We start from the raw sequence: 27,603 nt of genomic DNA, 5'->3' as shown, positions 1-27,603 counted from the left end.
GGTTTGCAAGTGTCAACCTAGTGCCCTATGTACCAGTGGCACCTTCCACGAAAAACCGGTCATAGGAAGGAAGGTCTTCTTGGCACATTTGTGAAGCCCAGTGATAGAAGTACTTAACGTTATATCGTTACTTAACACTGGTAAGGTGACTCTCAAACAAGTAATGAAGGGCATCAAAGCTCTGCTACGGGCTCGCGTGGTTTGTACCGTTCCTTCATCATATACTTACACACTACCCCCCGAATGAAAATAATCATCCATCCTTGGACCCCTTGATTGCATTCGTTTTCGTCGGTGTGTATTCTTCGATTGTCAAATAGTATCAAAAACGTGTCGATATGAGAACATTTAGAAGATGCGAAGAATATGTAGGTTCTTCACTGAAACTAAAGACATCCCCAAGAGGCGAGAGCTAACACTAGCTCAAAATTATGTGGTGATGATGGTCGATATTAGTTACGGGAAGTGGATCTTCCAGGATGAATGCCTCGGATATTTGTTGATTGATCTGAATGGATGAAGATAACATTGCATTGATGCATTACATGCGATATTTGATCTCGGTAACTATTTTGATGCATCCACGAATCGTTTCTCAGCTTCTTTGAAGTTGATAACGTTCCAGACTGCGGTAAGGTACTATTGTATATTTTAGTAGTGCTCTAAACGAAGAACTTTCAAGGGTAACTTACATCGGCTTTAACATTGTGGTACTAAAAGAAGGAAGAGTCAATAACACGATCGACTTGAGCGAGTATATACATACCTGCAAGTAGAAAGCCTATAGCGCCGGATATATTAGTTTGGATCCATGAGAAGTAGGACACCAAGACTTACATGTTCCCAGATATCCACACCAATGATAGGAGTGTGGGCTATAACCAGATAAGGGGCCAGTTACAACAGAAAGAAAAGCACGTACAGATCAAAGGATCCTGGTTCGCAGTAGTGACAATTTCAAGCATTTTGGCAGACGAATTGTAACCCTAGACATGCCAAACGTTTACTCTGATTAATCTAGTGGCAGCTCTACAAGACACTCACCAACCAGCCCCAGCCACTCCCTTGGATAGCAGCGGTGGTTGTGTTGAATTTTTTCTTGAAAGCGTCAACCGAGCCAAAGTCGCTTTCGATGGCAGACTTTAGAGGACCGTCCGTGAGTTTTCCACCATCAGCGTTGTTCGGAGCGAGGTTGGTCCAGAAAAGCGAGTGGTTGATGTGGCCTGGCAAGCAACACAAATGAAATCAGAGCCCAAGTGCGTCGACTTTGAAAACTGTACATACCTCCTCCGTTAAACTTCAAAGCAGACTGCAGAGCAATCCTCTCCGTCGTCGAGTCGGACTTGGCGTAAGCCTCCTCCGCCGCGTTGAGACCGTTGACATAGGTTTGGTGGTGCTTGGTGTGATGCAGCTTCATAATATTCTCCGAGATATACGGTTCCAGAGCCTGACAGAAAGGGGCTGTTAGTTGCTTGAAAGACTTGCGATAATACAAACCATACATTATAAGCATAAGGCAGGTCGGGCAAAGTGTGCAACGACGCGCTGGACGCTGGAGCAGCGAGCGAGCGGGACAGGGCTGGACGCAAGACGGTGCGGGCAATGGAGAACATGATGGTGGTTGCGGTGAGAGAAGAGATATTCGTCTGGGAGTATATGAGCTCAAGAAATATAACAAAACGTCATGTCATCCCAATAGCATAGGGTTAGGGTCAGACCCGGCTCAACCCGAGTCCGCTTGTGGCCACTTAGGTAAAGAATGATTCTGCAGCAGCACCACTGGATCTACAAAAGCACATTGTTTTCTTTCAGAATACCCAGAGTTATCCCCAGAAAGCTTTCTTCAGCCCCACTTTAGCAGCGAAACACACACAGAATGACGGGAGTCCAGTTATCAGCAGAAGACTGCAGGCGAATACTACACCTGCCCGATCGGGTTACCTTTGCTGCCCTTTGGCGCGTGGCTCATCTGCACCAACATTCCTGACTCTCACCTCACAGGCCTCGCCGCTAACTCAAAGTGTGGTGCACCGATACGATACATAGAACCCTCTTGCATCTTTCACATTTCTCCCTGCAGTAACAGGCGTATCACATTGCCTCAGTTCAACCACATGTCCACAGTCCACATGCCCTGCAAGGGCCCGGGATCGCAAGGTGTCTGCTCCAAGTAAGTAACAACTTGAACTTTCTTTCACCCTAGAATCTATTCATCATCAAATAGCGACTACCAAATGGCCCATTTCTCACTATATTTGACATCGGTATCGATAATCGAGTAATACATGCAAGCTCGCTCATTGTACATTCGATATTATCTAAAGGCTAACAAAAAAAAGAATAGGAAAGAAAAGTCGAAAGGTAATAATTATCAATCAAGTAGCGGAAAGAAAAATAAAAGCTATTCATTCAGATCTCAAGCAAAGCAACTAACGCAAACAATAATCCTCATCTACCCCATCCGCTCGTACTCCCACCCCTGCCCCTGATGCGAGGTGGTCCTGCCCAACCTCTCTCTCGTTCCCAGTCAGTTCGGTCACGATCAGCTGAAGGCCCTCTTGGGATGTACTGCGACCCACTAAAGGACCGACTTGGCGAGTATACAGGTAAGTGACTAGAGTGGCTACTAGCGCGCAATGCACGCGGTCCACTAGGGACGGGACGAGAGATCGCAGCAGGGATGGAGTTCGAAATCTGAGACCTAGAAAGCGGTGGTGGTGGTGGCGGTCTACGGGAAGGAACTGACGATACCGTAGTGGGGGCGAGCCCAGGTGAAGAAGGCGGAACATGGAAGGACCGAGGCTGTGTAGGTGGAGTATGAGAACGTGGAAAGAAAGATGGCTTTGGAGGTGTGGTACTAGGAATCTCGCCGTCTTCGTGTGAGGGTCGACGTGTTAGTGGAACGGATTCCGCACCAGGAGGCGGTGGACTGGGAAGGAAAGCAGAAGCGTGGTCAGATTCGACTTTCTTAGCGTGCCCATTCAATGGAGGCGGGGGAGGCTCAGGTGGAAATGTCAGAAGGTGATGTACCCCATCATCGGTAGCAACCATGCCACTCGGCATGGCTTCCTCAATGACCTCCACTTTCGCAAGCAACGATGCAGAATCTGCGGATCTCCCATTCGATTGCACGTGTCCGTCTACCATGCTTGAGTGTGGCGACGAAGGCGAAGGCGATGGAAGTCCCGAACTTCGAGGTGATAACGTCAACCGGTGCTGTGGACTGCGCAAGACACCATCGACCGAACCCTTCATAACGGATTCCCCGGCCGAGTGATTCGACACATGTTCTTGTTCTTCATGGTCTTCCATGCCTGGAAGATCATGTTGTCCATTCATACTACCCTCCGAGTCAACCTCCCTGTCATTTATCTTAGGACTAGGCGAAGAACTCAGCGCGGAAGTAGATGGCGTTGGAGTGGGTGATGATAATGTTTTTGCCATCTCTTCTTCACGCTGCTTCTTTTTCCGCAGAGCAAAATCTTTCAACGACATCTTTACCTTGGGCGGAGGTGGAGGCGAAGATGGTGCTACAGATGGTGTGGAAACATTAGATTCATCTTGGATTAAAGATGGTGGGTCAGGCACATTCGCTGCTTCAGAGACATTGTTGATGGTGTCAGCTTTGGTATCAGGCGACATTGGAGAGTCATAAGAAGGCTCAGGTTCTGACAAAACACCAGACATCTCAGCAGGAACATCCGGCGCTTTGCCAGGCAAAACAGCTAAAACCTCTGGAGAAGCAAACCGCACCCTATGCATTTCAGAAAGTGTAGCTCCTGGCTGGTTGAAGGCGGGTGTAGCAGAAGATCCTGGTGAGGCTTCTCGGGGCTGCTCGATATGGTCATCGTCTAGCCGACTAGGGAATGAGGGCCTGGAAATGGATGGGGTAGGAGGAGGTGATGAAAGTTGCGAAGGGTGAGATAGAAATGAACTTTGAGGAAAAGCAGAGCCTGAAACACCAGGGGAAAGGAGTGATAATTTAGAGAAAGAAGTCGAAGGTGAAGTTTGTGAAATGAAAGGGGAATCACTTGTGGAGCTTGGAGTTCTGGAATCCATAGAAGATATAGTGGTTGGGTCTAGCGACGCAGGCATCGGAGGTGGTGGCATTTGCTTGTGGTCTTAATACACCAGGAAATGAATACCAAAGGAGAAAGAGAAGCCAATTAATGAACGTACCCAAATGATCGACATCCATCTTGTCATTATCAACCACAGCGCCACTGACTGCACTGCCATTGCTCATAACACTCCCACTAGGAGATGCTGGGCTTCTCCATTCCCTAAGCGCCTCCGAGTTACGATGATTCCATCGTTTCCGCATTTTTGGAGGCATACTCTCTTCTTGCTGAGAGACAAGGGTCGCGTCGTCGACGTCCATTGCGGCGCTGAGTGAACTAGGACCAGGTGAAGATGCAGGAGATGGATCAATCGCAACCTGTTCTCGTGAACGCATTTTGTTGAGGCCTACAAAATAATCACATCAGTCACCATATACAACAATATTTCGATGATTTGGACTCACGTTCAGACGGCAACACGCTGCCTTCGGTCTGCCCATCAAAAGGAGATGAAGGCAATGCTTCAGCCTGTTCAACGTCTGACACACCATTCGTCACTGCACGACCTTTGCCTTTCCTATCTTTCTTCTTCTTCGGGGATGGGGACGCAGTTGCTGGTGATAGGGTGAGCACGGGCAGTGACGATTTCTTGCGTGCAGGTGACGAATACGAACTGTTGTGCCCGTTAGCGTCAAGAAATCTTGATGGCCCAGGCAATGGAGTCGACGAAGATGATGGGGTAGATGAGGACTGTTCTTCCGATGGTACCATCTCCACACCACTCATCCCACTCGATAATGGGATTTTCTCTCTCGTTTTGAATCCTCTCTGAACACCTACCAGAGGACCCAAATCAACCTTTCGCTTCTCGTTATTCTTCCCATCATTTTCCTTCGGATTACGAGTAGAGGGTGAATGAGAGGGTGGTATCTCGCCGTCCACGAACGCTGCCATTTGAGTTAATGCGCAATCCCTAGCCTTCGAACCGCACGCACAAGTCGTGAACGTCGAACTCAGAGCATGAAGTATCGAGGTCATTTGATGACGTAGATGGAGAAGCTGGGTGGAACTAGAACATGATACCGGGGATAATGTCAGAGGTATGGTACTAATATTCCAATAATCAAAACAATGAATGAGGAAGGATGGGTTACTTACGGGAACATATGCGGACTCTCTATGAGAGCTGGCAAACTATGAACGGCGTTACCGTCATCCCATTCCCAACCTAAAACTACTTCTTCATTAGCCTTGAGATCCCTCAACGCGAAGACGCCAAAAGTCAAAGTTTCTTCGTCCATCGGTCGTTCATCACCCTTGACTTCCTGGCGAAGTTCGGTGCGAGCTTTGTCGTCTTTTGCTTGTGGGCATAGTACCGGCCGAAGCACAGCATTTGGTCTACATCCGCTCCGCACAAATCTGGACTTGTCTCCGGTTATCCGGGAGTCAAGAGTAACGTCTAACGGAGGGCCAAGTAGATGTACAAAGGGTTTGGGCATGCCAAGATGAGCGTAGGCGTTCAAAGGGTCAGCGAGGTAAGCAGCTGAAGGTATTATAGTCGATGTAAAGGGGGCAATGAGATGTGCAGACGAGATCGGCATGGTAGTATGCAAAGCATAAGAGGGTGGCCTAACAGAAGGATTAGTGTTGGGCGAAAGTGTTGGATGAGAATAGGACGAAGTTGGGAGGGGTTGTATCGCGGTCTGGGAGGGTTGTGGTAAAGGACTTTCAGACAAACGGATTGGTGTTGTGTCGTGAGGTGAAAGCGACGCATTTGATTCCAAAGCAGTAACACCTCTCCAGTGTTGGGCTTGTCTACGTAGTTTAGCGTGGGTTTCTTGATGTGGGATGATGTCTTTGGTGATAGGTACGTAGCTCAAAGCCCAGGGTTCGCCGATGTCGACATGTTCGTCTTCTGTGGGTTGATGGACGTTGATGGAGGACCTGCGTTTTCTTTTGGAGTTGCTACCCTCTATTGCTGCTGCACTGGCTCTGCGCTGCTTCCTCTCAACGCCTGGGCTTGGTTTTCTCTTTTGTTTCTCTTGTGCGACCTCAAGAGCCTGCTTCTGCCTAGCCTTCTGCAGCTTTACAGCCTTCTCTCTGTCGACAGGCCGTGGAATGCAGACCCAACATCGCCACTCCTCTGGTACCCCGCCCTCGACGATATCAAAACAAGCAGCGTGACACCATCTTGAGCAGTCGTCGCAAGCAATAGAGAAGCCATCATCATAGGAAAAACCACAAATACAGCTGATAGCGTCTGAGCTTGCAGAATGAGATTCGTCTGGGACTGTCAGGGAGGTTGTGCTTTGTTTTCGTTTCAAAGGGACGATGGCAGGAGGGGGTGCGTTGAGAGGAGATAGACCCAAGAGACCAAGGGCAGCCTCGGTCGCATCGCTATTCATCAGCCTAAACGACAACCAAAAGTTATAGCCAGGACGGACGGACGACGACGACGACAATGGCAACGACGACAACAACAAAATGTTTACTAGCACTCGACAATTCGTGAGGGAAAAGCTAATGCGCTCGACCACCCAGACAGAAAGCCAGCGCGGGCAAATATACAATAACATTTCAGCCACCACCATCTTACGCAGCAACAGCACTGGCCACGCTGGCAGACCATTCTCATCATACACCTGGCTGTATACCTTCTCATGCAACCGCACTCTAGCATTCGTACCCCACACCGGCCCTTCTGCTGGCCCTACAGCACGTATCTGAAGTCACGGTTCTGCACATCAGTCATGTCCAAATATTCCTACATTATACATCAGCACGGACAAAATAAAATCAGGACGTCCTCGCACCTTGTCGACCTTCATTTGCACCCTCGCCCCATCGCCGCTAACACACTCGATAAAGAACTCGCTATCCGTCTCGACTACAGGCTCAGCATCTCGCCTCTTGTTCTCCTGCCAGAGAAGATATCGAATGACCAGGAGCAAAATGGGGCAAATTAAGTAGCAAATTCCGATCACTATCCACGGAATATGGTTACTACAGGTTGAACAGAATATTAGCTCAAGCTGCCGACGATGCAAGGCACAGGAGTACTGGCACGATACCGATTGATCCTGCACACGTACCGCGGTTTGTACTTGGCTTCCCACATGAATGGCCCCGCTGCGTTCCCGACACCATACCCAATCAGTATCATGGCATTCATAGTGACCTGTAAGTAGCAAATGAATCCAGGTACGCAAAGCGAAGTGGACGAATCCATGAGTGTACCCTTTTGGTATGCCCAGCAGTGATACTCGTTATCCAGGAGAGAGATAACACGAAGCCCGTGATACTTATGCCTGGAAGAATCGAACGACCACTGGATTAAAGGACGACGCGAGTAGGTTCGAGTGAATTACCTGTCAGCCATATGCCGAACAACAAGCCCACCTCATCGCTCCAGGGCAAAAACTCGATCAACAAAACGCCCAAGAGGGGAGGCATGTAATAGATGGCGCCAGTGTACGCACGCCCATTGACCACTCGAGCAGCGATGATCACTCCTGTCCATATAGTCGTAATCTCAACGAACCCATCTACGCAAGTGAGCAGAGTGGTCTGCAAGTCACTAAATCCAAGCGAGGAGATGATTATTTGGCGTTGGTTAGTGAGGGAATTAGGGATGTTGTCGAGGGCTGCAAAGAGTGTAAAGAGCCATGTCTTAGGGTCCGTCAGGGCTTCCATCATCCTTGTGTTCTTTCAGTTGGTAATTGTAAGTGTTACATATTGATAATACGATGCTCACTGTTCTCTCTTGAAATACTTATTCTCTACACCAGTTTGATTTTCCTACACATATATGTTCAATTGCCACTTATCTCAAGCCAGCTTTTACGATTGTCTGACCTTTAGTCGATGAACGGCAATCACGCGCTCGTCAGGCTTGAGAAACCACGCATTGGTAGGAGAGTCGGGAAAGAAGAACCTAAAGCTATATTGAAATGCTTTATAGATATGAAGGAAGTATCGCGCGCACCAATACACCACTGCTGTGACAAGAGTCATTGCCCCTGTAATAACCACTAGCCTATAAGAGCAATTAGTCTGTCAATGGGAGCGAGGACAATAAAGAGCTGTTACCATTGCCACGGTTCGAAACTTGTTGTGTGGATATGCAAAGATCCGAAACTTATAAAGCCAGTTATGATTTGTGCTACATTTCTTTCATGAGTCTACCAAGAATCACCGCTTATCGAGAACAGCCCACCTGCCCCATTCATCAAGTCTACGCCAGAGTAAGAAATGGATGAAATGTGAATGTATGACTCGCTTACACCAGTAACCGATTCTCAACGTTTGCTCATTGCGAGTATAAAACATAGAGCTGACAATCATGAATCCTGCTGTGATGGAACCTTCACACGCGCCCATGATGAAGCGGACAACGAAGAGACCAGCAAAGTTCTTGCACGCTGCATGGCTGCATAGACAAATACCCCAGACGAGTATGTTAATGCTAGATGTCCATACATTCAGCGAGACGAAGATCGTAATAGAGTTGATACGACGAACCTCATCCACTTTCCGACCGGAAATTTTTGTAGAGCAAGATTTTGGGGGTATTCGAAGACAAGGTAGCTAATGTAGAATATAGTTCCGAGCCTATATCAAGAAACATGATGAAGTTGAGATAACCAGTTTTACCATGAAAGCCAAAAAGATACCAATTGTACCTGTCCTTGCGAATTAATCAATTAAATGCGACTGTAAGCGATGAATACTAGACGCACTGGTTTGTGGACAGGTGAGTAGCTTGCCTTGTGTCGAGCAATGAGTACATGGTCTTTCATATTTATTATATGCCTTACTCGATTCCAAGAATGGCTGCACTGCCGAGCGTTGTTTTGTCCATGTATTGGATCCTGTTCATATTTTGAAAGAAATCCTGCACCATCTATCATAATGCTAACCAATATAATACTGGAAGAAATCAGCATAGATCGGACATTTACTTATACAACATCACAACTCACTGCACATCATAGGGAGAATATTGAGGTCGATTTTTCTCCTGTATCGATTCAATAGTTAGTTCTCACTACTAATGTCGTGAGCTTGTATTGCACATACCTTATCCGGAGAGATTCAGAGTGATCTATGTTCGTGGACAGCCCTGCAACAAGTTGGGCGCCAGTATCCACCTCTTTGCTGGACACCGAGATACCATGTACTTGCTTCTCCTGTTTGACATTGCCTTGCACCGTATCGTTAGCATAAGAATCGACCCCTAATCTTGTAGACATGTTGATGTTGCAAGCAAGCCTGAAAGTCTCAACTAAAGAGCAGTAGATACCTGCTCGCCAGGCCTTATATAGCCATCGCAGGCCGATAAGTCTCCTGGGCGCTGGATAACCCTGTAGATAAAAACATATGAGCGATTAGATAGGCCCATAATAGAATGCGAATTCGACACCTGCCACGCCTGCTTGATGATCATGTTAGTTTTGGAAACGTTGCGGTAGGAAGCGTGAGATGCCGGCTCAAGCTGTGTCAGCGCGATGGAAGTATCATATCTTACCAGATGCAGTGGGGTTTGGAAGTAGTGAACAGGAGCTGTATCCATGAAATTGTACAATTTCCAGTTCATAAAATAGTATAAATAACAGCATTCATAAGCATCATCGTATTATTATCCACGTAGAACACTGAGCAAATACCTAGAAGAAACATTAATTAGCTGGCCATAAGAAACACTGATTAGCTGGCCATACTACTGACATCTCCGTCTACAGCTGACTGTAGCTTCACTTAGACTTGGACTTGGACGCAGCGATTTCTGGAGAATCCACAGGTATTGCCATCTCTTGACCGATCTCCTTCGTTAGCTGCACTAAATCGAGGTCGTTGCGCTTGAATATATCCGCGATGATATTGTCAACCTCATCGGTGACCGGCAGAGGAGAACCATCAGATGCGATAGTTTTGACGTGGATAACTTCTATCATCTGTTCAAAGACATCCTGCTTCCCCATTGCTTCTAATTTTTTCTAAGATTAGGTGAGTTAGAAATGTGTCTTTTGATATTTTAATTTTTTCTCTACCTTAAGCAGGTCCATCATACCAGTAGTAACTTGAGCGCTCTGCTTTCTCCATTGCTCGAGAGTCACCCACCCATCCTTCATTTTCATCCACACAGTAAGCTTCCATGTTTCCGGTTTTATCTCGCCGGTTTTCGCGAGTGCATTGGCAGCGGACATAGCTCGATGGTCGACAAGCCACTCGTCCCAGGGCATACCATAGCTTGGTTTCTTCAGCTCAGCAGGGTCGATGGCGCGGCGCAGTACTTCGTCTATGTATGCGTTCCTTTGTACATCGGGTTGAACGACAATGTTTGCGACAGTAGCAGATGAAGGTTTGCGGAAAACGATTTCGGGATGCGGAAATTTGTGCTGCAAGCGAAGCATAGCAAGGCCAGTGACAAAGTCATATACAGTAGGCCAAAGTACGAAGAACAAGAATATATCAACACAGACATGACCCGCTAACGTCGTCAAGGGCATTGAAGGAGGTGCTGCCGGCCTAGACATCATCCTTGAATACAGGAAGGCGATACCATAGCGAGACACGCCATATATGATGCGGCGAGCGAGTAGAATTGACCAGACGACGTTTAAAATGAATAATGATAGAAAATGGCCTCTGGTAAACAAACGCGGAATACAATGTCAGAAAGAGCCACGAACATGGGACCAAGGCTATTGCACTCACTTTTTACCTGATACAGGAGTCTCGTCCAAATGGGTGATATAAATCTCGTTTGAGGCATCACATTTGGATAGGAAAGCGGAAACTTTACTCGGGACAGACTGCAAAGCGGTCATGCTCGATACAGGCCACCTACCAAAGGGATCAGTGAAACAATAGTGTAACTACCGAACGCTGGTTTGTGCAGGATTTGACAGGAACTCACTGTTTGAACTTATTAAACTAGCTTGAAGCGCTAAAGGGTGATGCTATGGTCCACCGTGACTGCAAGACGCACAATATCGCACGGCCACGGTGCCTGTGGACATTACATGCGGACTCGGATATAAGTGTGGACGCAGAATCCAATTCCATCTAAGTATTATTACGCAGTACAAGCAACACACAGTACTACTAAATAGTTTTAAAAACCAAAACAAATGAAATAGTATGTACGACAAAACATATATGATTCATATAGGAACTACAACTATGATACGAATGAGCAGATTTCATCGAATAGTGCATTTATCAAAACTGCTCTGCTTCCTCTCCACTTCTCCTGGGGCGGACCATACTTTATACATCTTGATGTTCTCCTCAGAAGGGCTTAGCGTAAAAATAGAGCACCCGTCGGGTGACGTGCATCCATGAGCAACTATGCCGTGGTGCGCGGTTACACTGAGGATTCTTTCGCACGATGGATATGAGTGAACTGTCAGCGAGTTGGTGAGAGGTGATGGCACAGCACGTAATTGAGAAGGATCTGAGGTCTGCGAGGAGGGTGCCCACGTTGATCCATGAGTGCTCAAAAGCTCTTTGCAATGAGGCGACCAATGTAACGAGGAAACTGAGGTGTAGAGAGAAATTTGATGGAGAGGTTCAGGGTAAGGTGTCGATAAGGGTGTGTTGATACTCCATATCTGAATTGTTCCATCTGGGGAGCTACCGCCAGTGGCAATCATATCGCTTTTCCAAGGACACCATGCTAAAGCCTAGAGGGAAATAAAGTAAGTGCCCAGCCAAAAAAAAAAAAAAAAAAAGGAAAACACAGCCCGTCGTACCTTAACCGGACCGCCGTGCTTCATTTTATTTTTCTTTTCACCCTCAGTTAAGATACCGTTAGCTCTCATGTCCCAGATATGTACGGAGCCCGAGTTATCACCAGTAGCCATGTACTTGCCATTAGCATGCCATTTGATACCATGAACCTTACCTTTATGACCTTCGAGCTTGAGGACTTCTCCTTCCGAGCGTGCATCAAACAAGGAAATACAGCCATCTTGCCGCCCAACAGCAAGCAAGTCTTCGTACCAATTCATTCCGCCCATCCCCTTCCCTGACCTGGGCCACGCTACTATTTGTTTGCGCTCTTCAGAATCCCAGAGTTGGATGGTACCTTTGACCGTACCAAGCGCTAGAGTATTTGGTCGATTTGGGCCAGCCCAATCAATACTATGTAGCAAACCGTCATCTGCTGTCCCGCCACAGAGGCGCACGATGGCTCGCGTGTTAAGATTCTGATAATATACATCGCATTTACATGCTACAGCAATGCAATTCGTGGATGACCACGCCATTGGAGATGCAAAACGATCCCGGGGAATCCCCGGTCCATCAAGCGCCAGGAGAAACTGTTTTCGTTTGCCTAGGTTGGCTTTTGCGGATAACATCGATACGTGGAGGGGCGTGTGAAAGAGTTCAGAAGCACTTTTGCGAAGTAGTGAGTATACTTTGGCGTCTGGACTGGACGAAGAGCCCTCAACAGAATAATTTAATATGCGATCATCCACAAGACCAAAAGACTTGGCGATGCGATTTGTCCGAGGAGTGGTATTCAGAGGGATGGCGAGATTAGGACGACTGGGGATAAAACGATCTGCCTACAGAAATTTTATGATAAAACTAGATTAGTCGTGATGACTACTTACAGGGCTATCTTGAAGTGCTTCCGGGTCGTCTTCAAAGTTCAAATCTGGAGAGAAATCAGAGGATGGGACAGACATGCGTCTCCGTTTTCTGGCAGAGTAAGATATCGGTAAAGACGCTCTGGATGGCGTTCGCTTTGCAAGTGGGACGGCCGTGCAGTCGCGAACAGGTGTACTATATGGTCTGTTCCTCCAGGTCAGTGAGAAAGTAGTGAATTCCGCAGAGGACGTACGATGATGCCATGACTCCAGAGAAGAACCTTGAGGCCTTCTTTCAAAGAAGTTATAGAACACTTTATCAACAATTTCAATACAAATGGAGGCGCTAAGGTGGCTTGAAATCGTCAAAGTGCTGGATCTATCAGTGTTGTTCTGTTGCAGTGGCACTGTTCTTCCTATAGTTGTTTGGATCTAAAGCCTTTGCCAAACAACCGCAAAGCTGTAAATGGCCACTCGTCCGAGTCACACTGGTAACCGTGACGCCAATGTTTCTGCTGTGCCTTTGTTACCATTGAGAACCCTAAAAATACTGGTATTCAATTTCCAATTTATTGTTTCCATACGCGCTATCGACCTCCAACTGATCGTGAATTGGCCCGGAAGCTGGTTAGATATAAATTCATTTTCAATTCAATTGGCCACTGGATATTTCAAGTTTGAGGCAGGACACGTTTTATTACCCCCGTCAAGATTTCATATTTGAAAAATTAACTGTTGTTATGCGGTACGAAGTGTGCCTTTTTCATTTACATAGCTAACCTATGCCGAATATATTCCCGGCAGTCCTAATCTATATGAGTCCGAGCCGCACGTCTGTCTCTCAACATATGACAGTGAATACAACTCATTGTGCTCAAAGTCCGTTCTCTACCTATTTGTGCATGCATCCTTATTAGTATTGCTACAGGAGGATTCCCGGAGCAAACTTGCTGTCGGTAGTATGGTACGTTCCGTTGTGAAAGCTCGAATCCACGATGATGACGTTTTGGGCCAATTGGCAACTCTTGAATTACCGGACCGTTCTCTAAATTCTCTAAATGTGTTTTGCTAAGACAGCTCGGTGGTTTTTGTGCACCGTCTTACAGATTGAGCCCCTATCCCTTTAGATCACGTACATTTCCAAGGTATACTCCAAAAGTCGTATGATTTTATTCACTTTCGGGCTCGGCGTTGGATGATTCAGGCCTTCGCCTCGGTCTCTTCACTGATCCGTCCCTCACTAAAACGGCAAAACAATTATTAGTTCTTCTCAGGATGTGAGCGGACTGTGTTTCACTTGAATGTCAGTACTATGGGCGCTGATTTGCATGACAATACTGATGTCTTTTGAGCTAGCATTCTGACGGAAGAGCACTGTCCCGTATCAACGCAATCACACGGGTTATACCGACTACGTCGTACGCAGTGCTGGCGTCAGGTAACTAGGATCCCAACGGCTCTTTTGATCGTCAGAGTACTCGAATAAAGTACCACTGCCCAACACTCTTCCGGGAAGCTTCCGGTCCGCGATACTGCTGTCTCCAGCAGATCAAGAACGGCTGACGCCATGATATGATCTGAGTTTGAAGAATGTACGCACCTATCCATGTGTTCCGTCAACCCCGCTCAAGTCGATGATTGGGCAATCTAATGTGGCAGTGCCACTTTATTCTTACTCCTCTTCACAACAAGACTGTTGAAGTAGCACTGATAGCACTGCCGCCTCTCTTTTGTTCTTGTATGAGTGCCACTAATGCTAATTGCGGTAGGTTTCAGTTACGCCCAGCTGCAAGCCGTGTTCGCTGCCATTCACCATCTATCCTTTTTCACCCACAATCAAGCCATTCCATACCACCACACGTGAAACAGGTCTCAGATCATGCGAGAATGATATAGGTGCGTTATCTGAATACGCTAGAATATACCGTAGTGACTCATGATAAATATGTCATGATGATGCAACTTTGAAACATGAGATCTGGACAGTGGCAGAGATGGAGATTTTGCATTTATCAATACCTCCGATCAGATCTTAAACAGCTCACCGTGAAGATTCGTGCCGTCCTGGAGCAAACACTAGACATTTTGGGTCGCTTCTGACAGGTTTAATATTCACCAGGAACGCGATTCATGGCCCAGGCGGTTGATCCGCCCAAATACAAATGGTTCCCCTCTCACGGAGCCTACAATGGTTGAATGCACAAATTCCTCCGAGCGGTGTTTAACCCGGTCATCAATGACGGACCTTAAATGCCCTTGCCATCAGGCAATCGTTTTGAATGACTTTCGTCTTGGGACATGAATGGTGTATTCTGAAGACCAGGATGGCTCAGATACCTATCTCTGTTGATGGTCTATAGAAAGCTCTACGATATGCATATAGACCAAAGACATCCAGGGATGCTTTTTGTTTACCTCAACCAAACTTACATCCTCATATGATGCCAGGCCTGTCTAACCATCGTCGATATTGCACTGAGAATGTTATGAGCGCAAGAATGCTGGCAATCATCCCGTTGGGGAAGTGATACCCAGGAACCCCGCATATGTTTCGACATATAACGACCATGGCGCAGTATGGGGCGTGACCTGTTTAACCTAGATCTACGGTTCCGATGTCGTCACCACAACCGCGACAGATGAGAACCCTAATGAAAGCCATTTTCGTGATATTACAAGTAGCGTAGTGGACTGCATGGAAGCAACAGACGTGGAAGGAAATTGGGCAAAGCGAACATCAGTAAAGCGAGAATCAGCAAAGCGATAACGAGAGTAATACAGAAAGCAAATTTTGAAACATAGCAATATGAACGAAAGCAGACAAAACTACGTAAGAAATTCGTGATATTTGGAAAAGTGATAAAAGAACACTGAGACGTAGATACCCAGTATCCCTGAGAGCAAGCAACGGCGTTAGAGTATAGACTCGATAGAATACTAGACAGATGCACCAAAGAAAGACACATTCTGCGGGTTAATAACAGGCTGGCTCCTGTGAACTTCAGTCTTCGAAACTGACGATAATCTTTTTGGAAAGCGCGGGCCGATGGTATGGGTGAAGACGACCCTTCGAACTACGCAATGATATAGCTAATGGTTCGTCCTGATCGTAGTGTGTCGCCGTATCAATGACATCTTCTTCGGTCTCCAAGACGTCACGAGGAGCAGTGATGACTTTCTTGCGATGTCTCCACTGCTTGTTTTCATGACCCTTCCCTAGATTTTGTGCACTCCACTTTTTCATTGTGTTTTCAACCAAATATCTCCATGCGTATTTCTGTGGGTCGCAGAAGGGTTTCCAACCTCCTTTCATCGGGGTAATGTAAATGGACCAGATGAGGTGCATCATGGCAAGTTCCTGCGTGGCAGACAAAGGACGATCCGGGGTAGGAAGCCTGGGAATTACAATCGTGTTGGTCTTGATATTGCGGATGGGGCCTATTCTATCATTAGAATCGACCTGGACATCGAATATACGAGCAAGAATTTTCCAGTGAAGTATTTCAGCCTCTTTTGCGAGCTCGTCGCGATCATGGTAGTAGGTAACAGCACTTAAGTTAGTAAAGCGTATGCCTTGATCGGTCACATATATATTATCCTCCAGGAGGCCTCCGTGCAAGATACCATGACTTTGAATGTCGGCGACAGCCTCGTAAACGGCGGCTCTATCAGAGGCAATGATTTGACCTTGTAGATATGTGTGAAAGGGCGCCCCGCAAAATAAAGTTTAAACACTTACGTCCGAGAGCTGCCTCTGTCATAAGCCCTATGAGAAGGCCATTATATGTGACATGAGCGATCAAATCATAAGTATACTTGGATAGTCCAAGTGAACACATGGTTTTGTGACCCTGGTTAGTCATAGTCACGCAACATGCGAAGGAGTCATCCCATCCAATAAGCAGATCTACTTCTCTTCCTACAAAGACATGAGACATCTGTTTCACGGTAAATATGCTGCGTACCTTCGTATTTGCCTATCCAATCATTGAGAAATAAAAACTTGGTAACCTAAACTTGAGCTTCGGTATTTTATTTGTGGCGCAAGGATGAGAAGTGGTACCTCTATGTCAAGTAAATCCACAGTCTAATAGGCAAGAAACCTTAAGTCAGAATGCAAGAGCTTGGAGGGATAATGCTTTACCTTTGTCCAGATCTCACAATCTTTGATCAAACGCCTGTTTTTGTATATCAGGCGATACATGCCGTCTTTCTGACGGACTAAATATGCCCAGTTTGAACGCCCAAACTCGATTTGATCGAGCATGGTTTGCAGGACTTCGAGAACATAATTGTATGCGGTATTCTCCGGGGAAAAGTCCTGATAGTAATTGCTGTAATCAATATCTGGACGACAAAAAGGTTCTGCCTGAACGAAGATACAATGGCCATTCTTGATGTAATGGTACGATTAGTTGTTATCCTAGATGTAATTATATGACGAACTAACTCTCCATAGGCAATAGAACATTCCCCTATCGACATGATTCTGTCCACAGGCTTTGAGAGTTAGTTGGCTGATGTCAATCTTGTCCTTTAGCTCAGCAAGTCCTCCCTGTAGGAGAGATTAATAAAAATGTACATAACGGAAACTTGAAGGACCCACAGGGCCAAATTCCATGATGAGTGATCCTTGTTGAACGTGGATTGCGCATCGATGAATCTGAGCTCAAGCCCCTGCACCGTGTTGTGTCACATTGGTGACATGTCACGCGTGACAACCCAGAATGGAAATAGATCCCTATTAGCTTCAGTGGCTTTGATTATTACCACCATCGAGACCAGGCAAGATGCTAACTTGGAATCAGTACATACGACAGTATCACCAGAAATAAGAAATACCCGCTAAGTTCCCTTTACTTATCCCCTTTTATACTCACCTCTGACGCTCGTGCCCCCGCTTGCTTTCAGATGCGGCTCATCTGGGGGTCTTTTCTTCAACTTTATCTTGCACTTACGCCACCAGTATCATCACCATATCCCATAGCCTCCCCTCGTAAGTTCGCGTTTCAAGATTTATACGTTTACATACCAGTGAGGAACTCGAATATCATTTCGACATGACAGCAATCCTTCGTTATCCAAATCCAAAAGTTTGAACGCCGCCGTACCGTGTTGTACTTCCCCAAACGAACATGTTGATGACGTGCGTCTGATATTTGTACAGAAAAGTATCATGCGAAGTCTGTGCTTCAGACATCCTCCTGGCGCTTTTTTATTTGTTAAATATCAGGTGAGTATGTGGTACCATATCAAAGCTATCAAAGCCATTCTAGACATGTGTATTTTACAGGCTTGCTTTTGCCGTCGTCATGCCTTGCGCTTTAAAACACTCCTCCGATGTGAAGTTGCTGCTATGTACGGCCGCCCATGCAGAGACCACGTTCACGCTGATTCTCCTCTACGATACGACATACCCTGTGATAGGTGTTATTGCTAAGGCGTGTATACATTGTCTATTTCTCGCGTCTCTTGCTCAATGGTGCATGTATTCAGCCTCGCCATATAATATTATCCGAACTGATGTATAGGGTATCGTCTCGCTATACGTTCCCTTCGTTAGATCGACGTTTTCCCTACCTGGCAAGCTCTTCCACCTTCAAGGACCACCTCCACCAACCCTGGGCTCCATTATGGCCATCACTACCTCAACCTAATAGGCTGTCCTTCTGCATCAAAACCATAACAGCTTCAAAATCATCAACTAATACGCGTACCATGGCATCACGAACAAATCAATTATCCTGCAAGACTGCGATCGATCTTGCTTATCCTTACCCCCTCGATGTCCTGCCTTACTTCGGGCTCGGGTATCACGCAATAATGACTCCAACGGATCCTCAACTTCAAGCATCTTGGACTCAACATTACATATTTTATGGTCCGACTAATTTTATTAAGTTATCCCGGACTTCTCATTGGTCTCGTCAATTACAAACCCCTAATTTTGCGTTTGTAAGGCCATAGCAACTGAGGTCGGTCATAACCCCTGATTAGTACGTTTGCACTCACCATTCAGTTTTTTATCTGCTCAGTAACTCACTCGAACCTGAGCATTCATGCTTTAAGGTCTGTATCGATCACACTTTTAAGTTCCGTCTTGCGGATCACGCAAACGGGCATCTCCCGTCCCCAGCTACCTCACTCTGATTTTTGCTCGACCACTCCCCTCTGTAGCCGATATAGATAGCTTATTAACCTTAGATAGACCAGTGTAGCTCTTACTTCTCACTATTGTATAATAGGTAATTCGTCGGACCTGGTAATGTTTTTGTATTCAACGTTTAGACAGTATCGTAGTAGCTGTAACATTAGCGATATTTCTTCTCCTCCACATTCAACTTACTTATTCCCCTTATAATTAGCATCCATCCGTAATATTGGGGTTCTGGACGGGGCATGTAGAGGGAATTCTTAGATTAACGAGTCGGTATTATCGTAAATTAAAGCTGTAGAAGAAACAAATTATAATATATTCCAATACTTTCTAATTCTTCGGGTTTGGACAGATTCAGTGGTAATGGAGATAATTGGAGAGGCATTGTAATGAACGACATGGCGATGTCTCTATATAACGTCGGCGGCCACAGGAGAGAAGTCGAGGCTGATATCAACGACCGATGACGAATAACAGTACAGCCCGCTACCAGCTTTGAAGTATGCCTGTCATCATGGAATTGCGATATGGGCTTTCACACATAAATATAATCTACGACGCAACCACCCAATGCACATCACTCCGTTCCATCAGGGGCTGCATGCGATGATGGAAACACTCCTCGGCCTCCTCGCGCAGCAACGAGCTCGAGCATATACGTGTAGCGTATAGCTCCAATGTGAACAAGGCATGCTCGAGGAGTGGAAGCCTAGAGGAGGTAAGTAGTGTAATCACACCCCATTCGCTCCGAGACAATAGTACAATCAACGTTCACCTAAACCCCAGTTAATAACCTAAACACTCTATACAACCTATACAACCAAGTGATAAAAATAATACAGCCGTCCATCATCGATCATCTCCGTCTACTCATCACAAAACAGCCCTCATATCCCGAGACATGGCTCGGACTCAAAGTGTCCCGCCATCGTCCAGATAAATTACCGTTAGAATTGCCCACTAGAAAACACCGATAAAGCCACTTTCCACGATCCCCCTCCGTCTAAAATAAAGCATGTCAGTGTGAGCTCGGAAGTGAGGCACAGACGCAGCGTACATATTCTTTGGATAGACTAACGAACCCATCGCACGGTCTCACCCTGCCTATCAAATTAAATTGGCCCCACGCAGAATGCCCCTGGAACAAATGGAGTAAGAAAAAGAATCTCACCGACAGTTGTTTTGTTACCTCTCCGACGACAATAATATCCTTCAGACTTCGAGTATAATTATCTGTCATTAAAGATACATTCAAAGCACAGCTAGGCGGCCTTTGATAACGAAGCGGCTCTGATCGACCTGGCTCATGTATTTGAATTTCGTTCGAATGTTCACGGATGCGAGTCCCAACAGGAAAATAAGCCCTTAGTGGATCACCTGGAGATAGTGGACCCGGGTCTGAAAGACCGCTGCTTGAATCAACATCCGTTTCTAAAAGATGGTACTCCCGAAGCTTCCATGTTTGTCGGTGTTGCGCTACCAAACTCCTGTGTAAGATAGGCGGCGGCGCGCCGGATAACAACGCTGCATATGCAGTAAATTCCGTATACTGATAAGATATCTGATAAGGTCCCAAGACTTTTTTCTTTAAATCGGCGGAATAAAATTACCGTAAATATGCCCTCCCAAACTCCTTCTATACTGCCAGGTATATATGCGCCTGAAAAGGTGTTACTGTAACGAGCCTGCCCCAAATTCATACATTTCTGCCAATCTGATTCCCATTCGTAGCTTTGTCCCGTTATCAAGACGGAGGCTGAAGGAGCATGTGGTGCCTTATACACCATCTGTTGTAATGGGCCTGAAAGTTGGACAGCGAAAGTGAAGAATGATAGGATTGCAGGGGCGGCAAGGGGCGGAGGTGTCAGCTGATACGTCTCAGAAAAGTGGGTGACAGAACTATGACTATTCGATTGCTCTTCTGGAATAAACTCTGCCCAGGAGGGCCAGCAAAGTGGATACTGATGCTTACTGTAAGACTAATATAAGAAACAGTACGATAATGCACTATGCTTACTCGGTTTGCCGCCAGGGCCGTGAGCTTCATCACAGATGTCACAAGGCGAAAGTTCTCATTCCGCTTGTATTGGTCTAGAAGGCGACATATGAGTACAAGTACAAGTGACGTATTCAGAAGCACGGGCCACGCTAACCAGGCTTTAAGAAGAACCAAAAGAGCCACATGGCTAATGAGTTTCTTTCGTGGTTGAGCGGCCATTGATCGTCTTTGATCTTCCGGGGGGCTAGTGACGCACCATCGTCATCGAACCAAAATTCTCGTAACCAGGTCTCTATGTCAGCATATTCCCTAAGCTGCCGCTCGTTCTTTCCATCGTTTTCGAGCATCATAAGATAAGCCATCCAGAGCAGCTCGCCCAACATCTGGTCTTTCTGCGGGGTGCTTGAGACAGAGCGGAGACGAGAATCCAATCGCGCGCGTATCCGTTTGAGAATGATGCATCTCCTCTGGAGTTCGCTAGCCAAAACGGTGGCCACTGCGATTTGAGGGCCCAGACGGCGGATTGCAGCATCTATGTCGAACTTGTGCGTAAATATGCGGGCATAGAGGTGTGGGTTCGCTGAAATTGATAAAGTCCGGTAAATTGTCTGACTTGTGAGCAGCAGAGATAACAAGGGCGCGGGGGGTCCAAGGGGGTTATCTGCTGTGGAGAAAAAGACAATGTGCTCGAGGACCTCTTGCGGAATGGCCTCCAAGGACGAGAGGCAGGTCATCTGTGATGGGGGTTAGAGACAAGACTGAAAGATAGAAATATACTGCAAACCGATGGAGCAAAGGGGGCGGAGGACAATTCCGTCGATGACAGTCAGCAATTGGCCGGCATCGGAATCTGCATACGCGGAATCCGGAAGCGCTCGCTGGACCTCAATTTCCCTCGGATTTCCGTCTGGCAGTTCGTGTTAGTTCATTCTGCCATTTCATATCGGTGCCGCACAGCAAGCCTGGGAGCGTAAACTGTTTCAAGACAAGAAATTCCATTCGAAACCAAGCCCATATGCTACATCGATGCTACATGGCAGAACTTGTCCGTGTATAATTCGCCAAATGCGTTAGGGATTATAGTTATAGAAGAGTAAATATCATAGACAAATACTAACATAGATCACGGATCTGAGCCATAACAAGTAACGGTTCCACCGCCCCTTCAAGAAAATATTGACAGCCTCGTCGACAGCTTGCATTTGGTGGCCAGCACACGCCCCTAGTTCCCATAACCTTAAGTTAAGCTTCAGGGAAGCGCAGTATCCTTGCACATGCTGAACGCCGCCTCCCATTCGGGGGTTTGGGCTCCACCAGCCACCCCCCGCCATCTTCCAACAAAGTTACGAGACCCAACGACTGCGGTGGCGGTCAGCACAACTCGTTCATACACCTAACTCAGCACTCACCATAGCCTCTGAAGATACTTCTGCCGAGCATCTCCATGAGTGGATCCAGCTAAATGACTCGATAAGTATGTCTTCGAAAGATCCGGCTAAAGATACTCACAGGTTCACGAAGTAGTACTATCAGGCCATCCGAGGGCCTGATACGACCAATATAGCTGTATCCACCCCAGGCATCACGAAATCTATCCTCAGTCTATAATCATAATAATTAACACATGGAGAATCATTCATCCGATGGAACGCGTTTACTTTGCCTGTTATAATGATGTCCACTGCGTCTAATTGACTAGCCTGTGAAATACCAGAACCATCGGACGCATTGCACTCGGCCGGCCGAGTCGTGCGAAGAGGTTCATAATAGCTCCTGAAAGAGCTATTCTGGCCGTATATCTCAAGACCATCCTGAACGAGCAGGACTTTGTCATTAACAAGTACACGCATCTTAACTGTGGTACTGACCTCGAGCTCCATCCAACGACAACCCAGAGGGAGAAATCCGTTCATGAATGATTCATTGTCGACCGAGAGTATAGATGACGATGGGCTGTAACAATAAAGCTCCCGGAAAGTAACATACAGAGGGGATCGACCAAATGTCGGAAATGGGGAAGGAGCCAAAGGACTATTCCGTAGAGATATATATACTTCACGACATGGAACCTGTGATAGCCGTTTGTTATGTGCCACTAAATGCTGATGATGGATCCATATACTTACTACATAAGAGCCTTGCCAGCGACCCGTTAGAGTACCAGGGGTGTATGATCCCTGCTTGGAGTATGGTACATGGCCAAAAGAAACATGCATCGTGCGCTTCAAATCAGGATCAAATCGTTGACTTTTCGTAAGCAACCCAAGTTGATCTCCATGCGCAGTTGATATGAAGTGAGTTTTACAATGCGTGACGAAATGCTCAGCATCCTCTCGCGTAGGCCCTTCAATACCTCTTGCATTTGCTTCTACTCGATTGGCAGGCAAGTGTGGAGGAATACCCATGGGCCGAGTCTCTAATCTTGAGAAATATGCGAGAATAGCATATGACGCCAATGAAGGAAATCTAAACTTTACAAGGTGGTTGAAATATAGCGTATCTATGGTGGACAGTCGGTTTGTAGGTTGTGGATCATGTGTAGATGCAGTTGCCGCCTTGGCATTGCTGTCAAGTGTGGAGGGATGAAATTCATGCTCGGGCATAACGGAACATGGGTACTATCGAGATATCTATGAGATAAATATTCATATAAACAGATGAGATGACATACGCGAAAGGCAGCCAGGACAAACGGGCCGAGCAATTCTATGAACTCGTCTCGAATAGCCTTTGTTTCTTCGTGTATCATAGCTAAGATAATATACATTTAGAAACGATTGCAGAGTAATATTTGGTAAGCAGATACGTACGCGACGACGACATCAGCCACAGGATTGCGACTGCCAAAGTATTCACCTGGTCCTCCAATGGCCAGCCAGTACTAGATGTAGGTACTCGAGTGAGACGCTGTCGAACAAGGCGATAAATGAACGAAGGTAATTGTGCCCAAAGGAGCTGTTCCCAGTTCTTTCCATCGTCCTCCAGTATTAATGTATAGGCGACGATGAGTGCTTCGAGAAGCCATGGGCCATTGGTGTCGCCACTCCGAATACGATGTAGGGCTGTAAAGCGCTTGCGTAGTTCGCTCTCAATGTGGCAAGGAAATATCTGGTCAGGAGCAAGATGGCGCCGAGGTGAGGAGAGATCGAACTTTGCGGCGAAGATAAGAAAGTGGAGAGTGGGGTGGGCGACGAAGCATAAGGAACGGTATGATAGGCGACAAGTCAACAATAAGGAGAGCAGATCACAAGGAGGACCCTGTCGAGTCTGGCGTACTGCAGTGAGAACGATGTTGCCAAGGAGCTCTTGAGGGGCAGAGAGAAGAGATGTAGGCATAATGCTGAAGGGCCGAGAGCTGGAGAGAATGAGAGCATATTATTGGATTCGAGGTATACAGTTCCAACGGCGACCTGGAATTAATGCCTTGAGGGGAATAGATCGCGAGGAATGCGATGTTCCCACGGAAAGTAAGCGAAACATAGGACGAATATCGACCGCCGAGTTGAAGAACCGTTGTCAAACCAAATATTCCGTCGAAGGCGGTGAACTGAGGAGGAACGAAAGCCAGTAAAATCTTCTCACCTAAAAAGTAGCCGGTTAAATCCGAAAAATAAGGGGCGATCGCGCCAAAGTGGTGGCCCAGACGGAATACCAATAAAAGGAAGGAGAGTGGCAGAGAACTGGATCTGAGATCCGCATGCATATGAGTACGTCTTTAAGTTCGCTCTTACCAAAAATAAACAGTCTCCGGGCTACAAGCTGCATTGGCCAAAAGTGCAGTGCTGATCTACAGCCACGGTGCGGTCTCCAGTGGTGGGAGTCCTCCAAAAAAAGAGCACTAGGTCCCCGTCGAGTATCTGATAACACAACCACAAATATCAGCATGTTCGCACCTCCCTAGCGCCCATACCTATGCACCTAGTGGCGCCAGACACTGTCAACTATCACTGCACTCCACACTGCGGTCAAAGGAACATCGTGTAAGCATAGAAGCTCAAAACGATGGAATGTGTCACATCTCTTACTCTAACTCCGCTGAGACACACTGACGTTAGCTTACATCCATCCACGTCTTCCGTTCTTGATTTCCAATGAGTTCTGGCTGCCATCCATTTGTGCGTGCACGGTCACCAAGGGGGCCTCGGGATGAGAGAAATGGTTTATATTGAGTTCTTGCGAAAATGACGCATACATTCTATCGAGAGGCAAAAGAGCTATGTAATAATATGGAGCACTGGTGCGAGAGCAAGCAATCAGAAGCGAATAGGGTGAAACACGAAGTAACACATACTCGGTCCCCACGAAAATTTTGGCTCGTGCAGATAACCAGCACAAAAGACAATCCCCCAGACCACCAAAAATCACCGAGTGTGGAGCGATGGATGATCTTGGCGATGACATGCTGGCGAGACGCCAGTCATTAGTCAACATCTGAAATACGCAAGTGTTTTTCGAAATTCCAAGTGCTGAGCTTGCCATATTTGATGACAGCGGACCCGGTGGAATTCGGCCTCCGCGCACAGATAACGTCGACGTCCAACAACCAAGTCTTCAGCAATGTCCGCGAAGCGCCATGCTAGCTTTTTACAGCAGAAATGAGACCGAATGGAAGAACAAAAGACATAGTATGAGTGCAAGGAGATCGACGGTTGCAGCAGGGTACCCATTCAGTCGGCGCACGAAAATTCGGCCAGCAACGAGGCGGTCGTCGATAACCAGCTGCTGGGCGTTACATGTATGAATTTCAGTAGCTTTCATAGTACCCCCACAGCTCTTTCGTTCCTTTCATGGCCTCATATTCATGCACAAAGAATTCATATGCATAACTGGCCCGTTGTAAACGGGATTTCTCTAGATTGAACACCTGCATATCGTGGAGCCAGGAAATTTGCAGTCTGCACCCCATCGCACACAGAATTGTGCCTGTATCGACACGTTCCATACGTCCCATAACTCGTGGAAACTCATCGTGCGCAAGGTGGTGTCGATCGCGTTTTACAGATGAGTCGCGGGTTAATGTTACAGTGACGCTCATATCCTCTCGGAACTCGTCACACCAGCGCCGGGCCCGTCATACCAGATGAACTCCAGTCTCCGGGCTGAACGGGAGAACCACAAAAACGTATAGTACAAAGTGGGATTGTATCGCTGCCGTTGCGCTTTCGTCTATGTTTCGGGTAATTCTTCTGGTTTGGGCAGAGCTTCCTCTTACCAGAACCCTAACTATCATAGGGCCGATTCTCGTGGCACTTCGTTTCTTCGAGATTCTCATGATCTCACAGCTAACGGGGATCAAGACTGGATCGAGTAACGTCTACCGCTTTACACTTCGTCAATCAACGGCCTCTTCGTTGTAAGGTACTTTCATCGACACATATTCCCCACTTTCGAAATTTCGAAATCCCGTTGATTGATTGCATCAGACATGTCATTTTTTATTCGGCCCGCATATCTGTACCCGCACGCGCAACTGCATTATCGGTACGGCAATTCAAAGAATCGATAATAGCAAAACCGCCTGCGACACAATCTGCCCACGGGGCTCGTCCCACTCGGCATTTACTCTGAATAACCTGGATTCTCAGATTCTGGCAGTAGCACACATGGTTAGTGTGAAATCCGAGGACGCCACCCATTCTCGTGGAACCGCGATTCAGGCCGAAACTTTACACTATATGGCCGCCGCCTTGCACAACATCCACGTACCGCATCTCGTTTGTCACGTATGAAAACCGTTCTAGCGCTCACACTCCGACTGCAGAAGCTTTTTTCAGCACTCCGTCCTCGTCGTGCCACAAGTATTCACCAATCACGGGTCTTGCATTCGATCATCATGGCCACTATATCCCCAGGCGGATTCAACTAGATACCTTTTTCCATCAGCCTGGAGGCGCACGGAACCCGCCACGGATTTGTGGCTACCTATCTAAAAGTTTTCTAAATCGTGCCCTGAGAGGCTCATCGCCAGGTTACAGTCATAACAGCATGTCGTATACTTTGGTTCTCAAGCTCCTTTTTTGGAGACAGCCGACGAAGTCCATACAGTTCCCTGCGAACGCCTTTGCACATATGGATACGTATGTTATCGAAACGCCATTGTGATATAAATGTCTTCGTGTCGACGTTTCTCAACGAGAGTCCATCGTGATTGATCCGCCACCGCCTCATCAAAGCATCGCATTCGTCAATGGCGAAGGCGAGATTAATGAGCGGATGGCCCCGGATCCATAACACTGCCTCAGTGTTCTCATGGATTAAAACTTGGATAGTCCAAGCCTCACGATAAGGAAAGAAATATGGTATGCCTCGGTCGCTCCACGACGGCAGAAGGGCACTGATACGATGGTGACTCTTCAAGTTCTCGTGCTCCAGGTGAGTTGTGTTCAAGACTGTTGGGTTGTTCATGTTCAAAGATAATTATGGACGTGTGTGATCGAAGTTGATCTAATCTTACGTTAGAGCCCGCCGGTTAGATTTGGGTAACTCGCGTGTACAGTACGTTTATGTATTGAAATTACAAATTGACGAACTAAGCAGTGCATAATAAATTGAGGCCAAGTTGGTTGCGTATAGATTTGAAAAAGAATATGGTATGGTCTGTGGCACGCTAATCCTGTATTGTGTATTGTGCTATTTTGGATGCGATCCGAGTCGGGACGCTAAGAGGTGCAGACGACAGCGGAGGAAAGGGATGGAGTAAGTTCACCGTCGGTCATGTAAGCCTTTAGATCCACGGTATAGCACAATCAGAAGCAGATGAGAATCAGAAGTACTATAGAGGGAAAT

The 27,603-nt window shown here is 46.8% G+C and overlaps 11 protein-coding genes across 11 annotated transcripts; 2 read left to right on the top strand and 9 right to left on the bottom strand.

The window, feature by feature from the left end:
* Positions 1–332: 332 nt before the first annotated feature.
* SERLADRAFT_380742 (uncharacterized protein) lies at positions 333–1,628 on the bottom strand (the record flags this gene model as incomplete). The annotated part of the gene is made up of 8 exons (XM_007314849.1): positions 333–639; positions 693–713; positions 767–781; positions 838–875; positions 923–986; positions 1,045–1,223; positions 1,285–1,447; positions 1,503–1,628. The coding sequence occupies 8 exons, from the start codon at positions 1,611–1,613 to the stop codon at positions 568–570; spliced, it is 663 nt and encodes a 220-aa protein (XP_007314911.1).
* A 3,587-nt stretch (positions 1,629–5,215) lies between these two features.
* On the bottom strand, positions 5,216–6,466 carry SERLADRAFT_366408 (uncharacterized protein; the record flags this gene model as incomplete). The annotated part of the gene is made up of 2 exons (XM_007314848.1): positions 5,216–6,067; positions 6,113–6,466. 2 exons carry the CDS (start codon positions 6,464–6,466, stop codon positions 5,216–5,218), a joined length of 1,206 nt encoding a protein of 401 aa, XP_007314910.1.
* A 285-nt stretch (positions 6,467–6,751) lies between these two features.
* SERLADRAFT_446123 (uncharacterized protein) lies at positions 6,752–9,313 on the bottom strand (the record flags this gene model as incomplete). The annotated part of the gene is made up of 17 exons (XM_007314847.1): positions 6,752–6,825; positions 6,875–7,064; positions 7,154–7,239; positions 7,299–7,369; positions 7,430–7,758; positions 7,816–7,859; positions 7,917–7,995; positions 8,047–8,097; positions 8,151–8,223; positions 8,278–8,295; positions 8,345–8,526; positions 8,583–8,672; positions 8,735–8,743; positions 8,801–8,822; positions 8,874–8,990; positions 9,044–9,081; positions 9,141–9,313. 12 exons carry the CDS (start codon positions 8,585–8,587, stop codon positions 6,772–6,774), a joined length of 1,182 nt encoding a protein of 393 aa, XP_007314909.1.
* Positions 9,314–9,610: 297 nt separating this feature from the next.
* On the bottom strand, positions 9,611–11,071 carry SERLADRAFT_459430 (uncharacterized protein; the record flags this gene model as incomplete). The annotated part of the gene is given in 6 exon segments (XM_007314846.1): positions 9,611–9,727; positions 9,782–10,057; positions 10,112–10,310; positions 10,326–10,709; positions 10,779–10,920; positions 10,981–11,071. The coding sequence occupies 4 exon segments, from the start codon at positions 10,889–10,891 to the stop codon at positions 9,815–9,817; spliced, it is 939 nt and encodes a 312-aa protein (XP_007314908.1).
* Positions 11,072–11,266: 195 nt separating this feature from the next.
* Positions 11,267–12,926, bottom strand: SERLADRAFT_434615 (uncharacterized protein; the record flags this gene model as incomplete). The annotated part of the gene is made up of 4 exons (XM_007314845.1): positions 11,267–11,749; positions 11,819–12,637; positions 12,686–12,866; positions 12,916–12,926. 4 exons carry the CDS (start codon positions 12,924–12,926, stop codon positions 11,267–11,269), a joined length of 1,494 nt encoding a protein of 497 aa, XP_007314907.1.
* A 2,298-nt stretch (positions 12,927–15,224) lies between these two features.
* SERLADRAFT_459423 (uncharacterized protein) lies at positions 15,225–17,317 on the bottom strand (the record flags this gene model as incomplete). The annotated part of the gene is made up of 8 exons (XM_007314844.1): positions 15,225–15,555; positions 15,613–16,348; positions 16,401–16,580; positions 16,627–16,672; positions 16,725–16,748; positions 16,806–17,054; positions 17,112–17,216; positions 17,268–17,317. The coding sequence occupies 7 exons, from the start codon at positions 17,280–17,282 to the stop codon at positions 15,663–15,665; spliced, it is 1,305 nt and encodes a 434-aa protein (XP_007314906.1).
* Positions 17,318–17,699: 382 nt separating this feature from the next.
* SERLADRAFT_459421 (uncharacterized protein) lies at positions 17,700–18,331 on the top strand (the record flags this gene model as incomplete). The annotated part of the gene is made up of 3 exons (XM_007314843.1): positions 17,700–17,894; positions 17,955–18,102; positions 18,158–18,331. Coding segments are annotated over 2 exons (303 nt in total), but the record flags the coding sequence as incomplete, so codon positions are not given.
* A 1,235-nt stretch (positions 18,332–19,566) lies between these two features.
* Positions 19,567–21,551, bottom strand: SERLADRAFT_446117 (uncharacterized protein; the record flags this gene model as incomplete). Its single annotated transcript, XM_007314842.1, has 6 exons — positions 19,567–19,821; positions 19,876–19,956; positions 20,008–20,367; positions 20,429–20,779; positions 20,836–20,909; positions 20,972–21,551. 6 exons carry the CDS (start codon positions 21,549–21,551, stop codon positions 19,675–19,677), a joined length of 1,593 nt encoding a protein of 530 aa, XP_007314904.1.
* A 515-nt stretch (positions 21,552–22,066) lies between these two features.
* On the bottom strand, positions 22,067–25,575 carry SERLADRAFT_434612 (uncharacterized protein; the record flags this gene model as incomplete). Its single annotated transcript, XM_007314841.1, has 13 exons — positions 22,067–22,176; positions 22,227–22,275; positions 22,327–22,419; positions 22,476–22,628; positions 22,686–22,886; positions 22,944–23,435; positions 23,489–23,568; positions 23,628–24,172; positions 24,228–24,503; positions 24,878–25,051; positions 25,109–25,248; positions 25,314–25,393; positions 25,440–25,575. 13 exons carry the CDS (start codon positions 25,573–25,575, stop codon positions 22,067–22,069), a joined length of 2,529 nt encoding a protein of 842 aa, XP_007314903.1.
* A 70-nt stretch (positions 25,576–25,645) lies between these two features.
* Positions 25,646–26,226, top strand: SERLADRAFT_459413 (uncharacterized protein; the record flags this gene model as incomplete). The annotated part of the gene is made up of 1 exon (XM_007314840.1): positions 25,646–26,226. A coding segment is annotated over one exon (256 nt), but the record flags the coding sequence as incomplete, so codon positions are not given.
* A 246-nt stretch (positions 26,227–26,472) lies between these two features.
* Positions 26,473–27,340, bottom strand: SERLADRAFT_459412 (uncharacterized protein; the record flags this gene model as incomplete). The annotated part of the gene is made up of 1 exon (XM_007314839.1): positions 26,473–27,340. The coding sequence occupies one exon, from the start codon at positions 27,220–27,222 to the stop codon at positions 26,776–26,778; it is 447 nt and encodes a 148-aa protein (XP_007314901.1).
* Between the last annotated feature and the right edge of the window lie 263 nt (positions 27,341–27,603).

This window comes from Serpula lacrymans (genome assembly GCF_000218685.1).
Source record: "Serpula lacrymans var. lacrymans S7.9 unplaced genomic scaffold SERLAscaffold_3, whole genome shotgun sequence".
NCBI lineage: Eukaryota > Fungi > Basidiomycota > Agaricomycetes > Boletales > Serpulaceae > Serpula > Serpula lacrymans.
The sequence above is the reverse complement of the archived record's forward strand: the minus strand, read 5'-3'. Positions and strand labels throughout refer to the sequence as shown.